The 7,725-nt window shown below is 37.9% G+C and overlaps 1 protein-coding gene across 1 annotated transcript; it reads right to left on the bottom strand.

The window, feature by feature from the left end:
* Positions 1-4,773: 4,773 nt before the first annotated feature.
* LOC117595220 lies at positions 4,774-7,164 on the bottom strand. The gene is made up of 4 exons (XM_034295114.1): positions 6,005-7,164; positions 5,584-5,904; positions 5,237-5,374; positions 4,774-5,039 (listed from the first exon to the last, which is right to left on the bottom strand). Exons 1-4 carry the CDS (start codon positions 6,150-6,152, stop codon positions 4,810-4,812), a joined length of 837 nt encoding a protein of 278 aa, XP_034151005.1. The 5' UTR covers positions 6,153-7,164; the 3' UTR covers positions 4,774-4,809.
* Between the last annotated feature and the right edge of the window lie 561 nt (positions 7,165-7,725).

Genomic DNA, 7,725 nt, shown 5'->3' with positions numbered 1-7,725 from the left:
ATCAAATTTATCAGAAATACAGTACCTCGGGTAAAACATATCCACCTTTTGTAGTACGGGTTAATCAGGAAGTTACACCTGATATCACTACGTTACTCCTAAATTACCTCGCTAAGCCAGTTACCTCGCTTCGTAGTACACCAATTAGGTCTTCCATGCAATGTCAAAACCGAGTGATTCAGACTCAATTTGCATGTTTGGATTTTCAGATTACACACTACGGACATAAGAATGATATACATGTTTCATACTTTGATGATACTAAGTACCCCTGCCTTAGTTCAAATGTTGATTGAATTAGGTAAATGTGCATTTTCTAGGGGTGCCAATACTTTTGAAACCGATTTATTGAACAAATTCTTGCCAGTCCATTAAATGTTTTGTGTTAAAAAAAATATTGTGTTGAAATAAAAGTATAAAAGCACCCACTTGTGTTTTAGACAAATATATGACTAATCGGACATCAACATAACTGTTGTTTTGGCAGTGTTGGGGTATATCTTATCAGCTCACATTGATAAACCGCTGCTCGTGTCACAAACCACTCCCTTCTCTTTACGGTGTAAAACACCCATCCCAGAGATAAACTAATGTTGACCTGAATGAACATTTATGGTTTGCAACCCTCCATTAAAAATGAGTGGCTTCTGAGCTTTCATTGCCCCTATCAGAATAAGCCATAGTAAACGCAGTTCCATTACCAGCACAGCCAAAACAATAATAAGCAGATGTACATTTGATTTAGCCCTGGTGTCAGTATTTGGATGTCAAAAAAACATCTATGCTGTGAAAGTTTTTTTCTAGTCATTGGGTTTCATATGTCTATCATAAAGTGATACGACTGTAATATATATTTTCTTAACGGTAAATTGAGGTGCATTGAGTAGACAACCTAATGGAGAAAAATATACAGATGAAATCAATAATTGTCTCCTAAACCTAATCTACCCAACTGATAGAGCAATGACACTTGAAATCCATGTATGAACACACAACTGCATGAAAAGCAAAAAGGCCATACAAACAACTGAATCACATTATTTACTGTGATTAATTCATAATGTGATTGGAACAGCCTGTGATTTCAATTGTTTACTTCGATTTTTGGTGTGAGTTTTGAATCCTCCAATGTTTGGAAATGTTGGTTTGCATTGACCATTTTCACATTTTGTTCTCAAAGAATTACACAATGTAGACAATAAGAAAGATACTGGGCAGTAATTGAAAAAAAATTGCAAACCATTGCAAATTATGATCCTTAAACAAGCAGATTTTTTCTAAAGAGAACAACTTTACTTGCTGAAACAGGAAATGAAACAATACATTTCCAAAATTTGTGGTCCAGCACATGATGGCACAAATTGGTGGGTGGATGGGCGACAGAGAGCAACGGAGAGGAGGCAGGCGAGACAATAAAAATACAAGTGACAGTTTTGAAAGTGGTGCATTTTTACTCATTTTGGCCCTACAGTCTAAGAGATTTCCTAGACACAGAATTAGCAAGATTTTCCATCCAGGACTATGCTACGAAACCAGCCATAACGGCAGAAGTTTGTACATGACATCAAACATATACACTACCATTCAATGGTTTGGGGTCACACATGTAGAAATGTCCTTGTTTTCAAAAGAAAAGCAGTTTTTTGTACATTAAAATAACATTTATAAGAAATACAATGTAGACATTGTTAGACGTGGAAATTTTACATAGGTGTACAGAGACCCATTATCAGCAACCATATGTCCTGTGTATTATTTCAATTAAAAGTAATTATTTCTAACTTTATCAATGACTATATTTCCTACTATTTTTGTCATATTTTTCATGGAAAATAAGGACATTTCTAAGTGACCTCAAACTTTTGAACAGTAGTGTACATAGTTAATAGAACATTGATTTAAACACAGACATTGATATAAAAACAGTACTGTAGATCTGTGCTTGAGATAACGGGACGCATTAGTCAACACTGATCGTCCCGAAATGTGACCATTTCATTTATCATATCAGTTGAAGGCTCCCTAGCAGTTGGAGGCCCCCTAGCAGTTAGGGGCCATGAGTGACCTTGTCCCAAACGGGGGCTCAACAACTCCCATCCCCCCCTCCACCACACTCACCATTTCCCCCTCCCCACATCCACCCTCATTGCTTAGACAACTGCCACATCGTCAGCAATCTTGTCCTTTATTGCCACAGAGCACAGAATATACTCGGTGATGTGCTTCGGGTCCCTGCTATTGTAAAAATAGCAATGTCAACTGTCTTGAGAACAAGCTAGGATCTGTAACACGTCAACCTACTAGGAACCCCTATTATCTCTATTAAGCTGGTATACTTAATATCAGATCTCTCGCCAACAATTGTAATATTCTACAACCTAGCTAACAGAAGACTGTAGTGCCAGTGTTTTCAATGAGACAGCACAAAATATGAGGTTACATGTTGAAATGGTAGGAAAGGAGAAGTGGTTGCCCTGTTGAAAGATATATTCCGTGCAAAGAAAATAATTTCATTTTATTTCTTTTGAATACATCTGTTTTACTTTGAAGGGTGTTCCTAGCATTTTGTTTTTAACCATTTACAGACCTCTGCGAGTTTGATTGATGATTTTGCTGAACTACTCTCTGTTATGTTTGTTGATTATACTTATTTCTTATAACAGGGGATTTTAACATACACATAGATAATATGGACAGTAATGCCAAATAACTTTTTGCACTACTTGACTCTTTTGATCTCACTTCAAAAGACTCAATATTTCCTATGTCATGGTTAAAGACTTGGCCCTGTCTGATCATTTGTCTTTTCTTTATTACCCCGGATGGTCAAGTAAACTCTGTTTCTGTTAAGAAAAGGTACATTAATGAGAATACCAATGCTCAGTTTATGGATACCATAGCTATCTCTCCAACAATAAGTGCAGAGTCAGTTGATGTACTCCTGGATAATTTTAATGCCAAAATACTGAATGTCATGGATCATGTTGCACCGGTAAAGGTAAAGAAAACTATGAGCAAACAGAAAACAACATGGAGAACCACCATGATGGTAAGCGCCCTGAAAAAAGAATCTAGGAAATCGGAACATATGTGGAGGAAAACTAAATCCACTATGATATCTATAAACAAAGACTTTGTAGCTTCAGCTATGACTTACACAGAGCTAGACAGCAACATTTATTAGGAATAATCAACAAAAATATCAATAATATCCACACTCTACTTGCCACGGTCGACCAGTTTACAAACCCCCTAAAGCATATACAGGGTGACAAAATGTCCTGTTTTTCCATGGCCAGTTTTCAGGTGTCTCGAAAAAGCACCTGTGCACGTGAAATCTTTACTCGCTGTAACAACAACAAAGGCAATGTTTGGTTACTATTTGTTAATACATTTTGGATAAAAATAGATTTTGGTTAAAAGTGCACAGATTTCTATGACAAACTCATTAAAGACAAGCATACTCTGAGAAAAATTGGCTCATGCGAAAAGTAAAACAGGCCACCAGACTCCACAATCCAAATCAAATTAGCAAAAGTGAGTAACTCTGTTACATTATTACAGTTGTTGCTGTGTACACCTGAAACATGGGCTGTGTTCATTTTTCAGAGCATAATGTGTTCATGTTATGCAGAATGCAAACGGTCCTTTGTTTCAATCCAATTCATTAATTTGTCACATATGCAATATTTTATTATAGTATAGCTTTTAAAGGGAAGGTTTGTGACCATAAATAATTTAGGGGGGTTCTTTATGTAAATGAGACTTCACATGCACTAGCACAGTGTTCCAGAAAGTTTCTGATTTATCAAGGCAAATTACAGGTGTGCGTAAATCAAACATGAGCAATTGGTAAATACCAACTTTTTTGTAATTGTGAACATTCTTAATTGTCTTTGTGTGAGTTCATTTAGAAGCTTTTCTCAACATTGATAAATGAGGGCCCTGGAGTATGCAAAACGATACTGGAACTTTGACTGGAACCGAGTGCTATTGTCAGATGAAACAAAAATGTAGCTTTTTGGCAACTAACACTCAAGGTGGGTTTGGCGTAAACAGAAGGATGGATTTACCAAAAATAATATGGTGGAGGTTCCGTGATGTTGTGGGGTTGTTTTTCAGATTCCCTGCCTACGTAATACTATCACTCTAAAGATGGTACCAATATTATGGGGCAGTGCCAAGGTTTCAATTAACAAATAATTATCCAAATAATTATATTTTACAAATCTACGTATCAGTTGTATGTTTTCGTGAGTTAAATAACTATCATTGCACAGAGCTGAAAATACTATCACATGAAATACAAGGACATTTTACATCTGAATCTGGCTGCCTGTTACAGGAGAAGACTGATGTTTTACTGGCAAAGGGAGATTCTACAAAGATTTAAAGTGGCCGTAAAGTGTGGCTCATGTGCTCTCAACCTAGCAAGTTACAAGTTAAATTATCAAACAGAGTAAATATGATGGCAAAATTGGTTATGAATTAATAGTTGCAAATGCCTTGAAAATAATGTAAAAGCCTGGATTGAAGCCTTAATAACATTAAGATCATATCTTGGAGAAATGCTATTATCCTGAAATGTCTTTCAAAAAGATTATTTCCTGCCAAGCAATAACCAGCAGATGGTGCCCCACTCACAAATTATGTAATAATGATGCATACATAATCAAGATTTTGTCATTAATTATTAAATAAAATGCTATGAAAATGTTATACCAAACATAGCTGTAACTATAGCATTATTGTTTCTATGGCCAATCCATGTGATTGAGTCAGAAATAACTCAGTCTGCTATTAATTTTCCTAACAGTTTTCATAAATGTCCTCATTCATGTCATGAGCAATGTCCTGAATGGAGACATTAATGTAATCATGATCATCTTCCTCATCGTAACTGTTTGTAGTAACACGAAACCCAGGTAGAACTCCTTTAACACCATAATTCACTTTTTCAGGGCCTCTCTGGTAAAGGACATTTTCAACATTCACATAGTCTCCTTCTTCTCGGCCTCTGTCGTATCTGTTATTGATACCTGTCACATAAACATTGGTTCATTAATATTATCAACAGCAAAGTCTGGATGACCGAAAAATACTTCCAAATGAAATTATTTATTTACAAACACATTTCAGACTGAATTGTTCTTCCACTTGACTCAACTTTCCAATCTTAAGGTCTAACTCAAGTTCAGGTTCTGGCTTTGAGTTATCACTATAGTAAAACACTTACATTCTCTCTGGTTGGTCTCTGTAGATGGATTCCTGCTCCCCCTTGTCCTCTTCCTGACTAGATAGAGGACAACCAGAAACAGTGACAGCAGTACCAGCCCACCAGTCCCTCCAGAGGCAATGAAGGGGACCATGGATGCTGGAGACAATAGAAGTATTAAAAAAAAGTCATAAAGATAAGTAAAGTTGAAGTGGACAAATTAAGGTTATTGTTCATAGAACATATAAAACAAGCACAACAATTGACATGAAGGAAAATAACTCGTTAGAATACTCAAATTGTTCTATATTAGGTTTCATAAAGGATGCTTTTGGTACAGCTTTTTGGTAAAGCTTGTGTTATTTTACCTCTAATGGTGACAGTCAGATTACTCTTAGCTGACCCTAATGCCCAAGTGGAAACATTGACTTCATAGCTACATCTGTAGTTCCCCTCATGTTTATACTCTGCAAAAGGGAAGTGAAAGGAGGCAGAGTGGTTGACTGCTGGCTTAGTCTCAGTCCTGTTGGAGCCAGAGAAGTCCAGATGGAAGAGACCTCCAGGATACCGTGGCTGAATGGAGCAGGTGATGGAGAAGCTGTGGCCCCTGGTGACCTTTGGCCCCTTAGATCCCCAGAACATCGAAACATTTGAAACGCTGAGGGAGATTTTTGGATGTAGAAGGACCACTGTAGAAAATATAAACAGGAATTTGACAGTGGTGATTCCACTCATTAAAACTGTATGTGATGATTAACTATGATGATTAGATTCCTCAAACTATCTCACCTTCAGTTGAGTTACTGTAAGGAGAGCTGACGGCCTGGCCATTAGAGGTGGTTCTATAGAGACAGCTGTATCTGCCCTGATGTGAAGCATCCATTTTAAACTGGGTTAACATAACTCTGGACTGTGAGGATCCAACAGTTACATTCATGACAAAGTCTCCATTCAGGTTGAAGATGAATTCTACAGCATTACATGGGATGAGGGTTGGGAGATTGCAGGTGAGTTGGACCTGCTCTCCATGTAAGATGTCAGAATAGGACGGGTCTATGGAGAGGGAAGGCTTCTGCAAGACCAAACCTGTAGGTCAAAACATCCAGTGAACTTACATTAACTGAGGGAACAGTCTGCTGGACTATATACTGAATTAGCCAGATACTCTGTTCCAGACTTTGTGAAACTGTAATTTCTCCACTAGGTGGCAGAATAGGGCTCAATATGGCAGTAATACTTAATGCTTACCAGGATTGTCCCATTGATGAGACATTTCTACATTTTTCAGAATTTTCAAACCAAATCCTGATGTAACTGAAGTGTAGACAATAGATTCTACACTTACCTGAACAAACAACACCAGCGTCGTTACCATGACCACATTCATGCGTTCTTTGTGCTGTGCGTGAGCACTGAGTGATAGAGCGCCCACTGCCCTGACCAAAGTAGGCCAAAGTAGGGCCCACAGCGCTTTTCCACAACCCAGCTGTCTACACACAACGTTAACATCTTGCAGGTTCCATGTGTCTCCACACACAGTTTTCCACTGGCCAGCTTGATAGACCTCCACCCTCCCAGAGCAGAGGTCTGTCCCATTAACCAGTCGGATGCTTGGTTTAACTATGAATGAAACAGAAAATGATGGTTTAATAAGTTGGCAGGTAACAAGAAAGAGGATGGGGACACTAACTGAAAGGTTGCTGTATTGAATCCCTGAGCTTACATTGTAAAAGTCTATCTCATTGGGTCTTTGACAAAGACTGTTACCCTTATTGCTCCAGCATTCCTAACTGTCACATAAGTAACATTTCTAATTTGGTTGGATATTTCATAGTCGTTGAAAATGTTAATAATGATAACTAGGTTGAGGCTTATGTTTTACATTTCACATGTACAAGGTGTGTATACACAGCAATGTACACAACAATGTTGCTCATTTAAAACATAAAATAAACCCATTGATATAGATCAAGAATTCCACTATACCTTCCTGAACATAGTTCTTTCACAAGCATTAAACTGAATTTGATGTTCAGCAGGAAACAAGGTTATTTACTCAATTACTAAATGTTTCTTTCACTCTGGACTAAGTGTTAAAACTACTGGAATATGCTTCTCAGTTGGAAGTACTTATCAGTGTTACAACATTCTCATTTACTGTGATTAGGGTATTGCAATATGTTTCATACATTTTACATCTTTGAGTCATGACAGAAACACGGGGAGTGTTCTTACCTGAGCAGACAGCTATAGCATCTTTAGCCTGAAAACAGTCTTGGTGTTTCAACCCTCCATGTGAACATTCTGTGAGGTAACTCTCATTACCTCGACACCCAACATTATCCAGCCATGTAGTCCCACCACCACTCCTGTGTCCTAATTGTGCACTATCTAGGACACTTTTAGCCCTCCCACATCCCAGCTGGACACAAACCACATTGGCGTCATTGATGTCCCAGTTCTGACCACACACTCTTCCCCACTGGCTCTCGTAAAGAACCTCAACTCTT

This window comes from Esox lucius, chromosome 11 (assembly GCF_011004845.1).
Source record: "Esox lucius isolate fEsoLuc1 chromosome 11, fEsoLuc1.pri, whole genome shotgun sequence".
NCBI lineage: Eukaryota > Metazoa > Chordata > Actinopteri > Esociformes > Esocidae > Esox > Esox lucius.
This window is presented reverse-complemented; position numbering and strand designations above follow the sequence as displayed.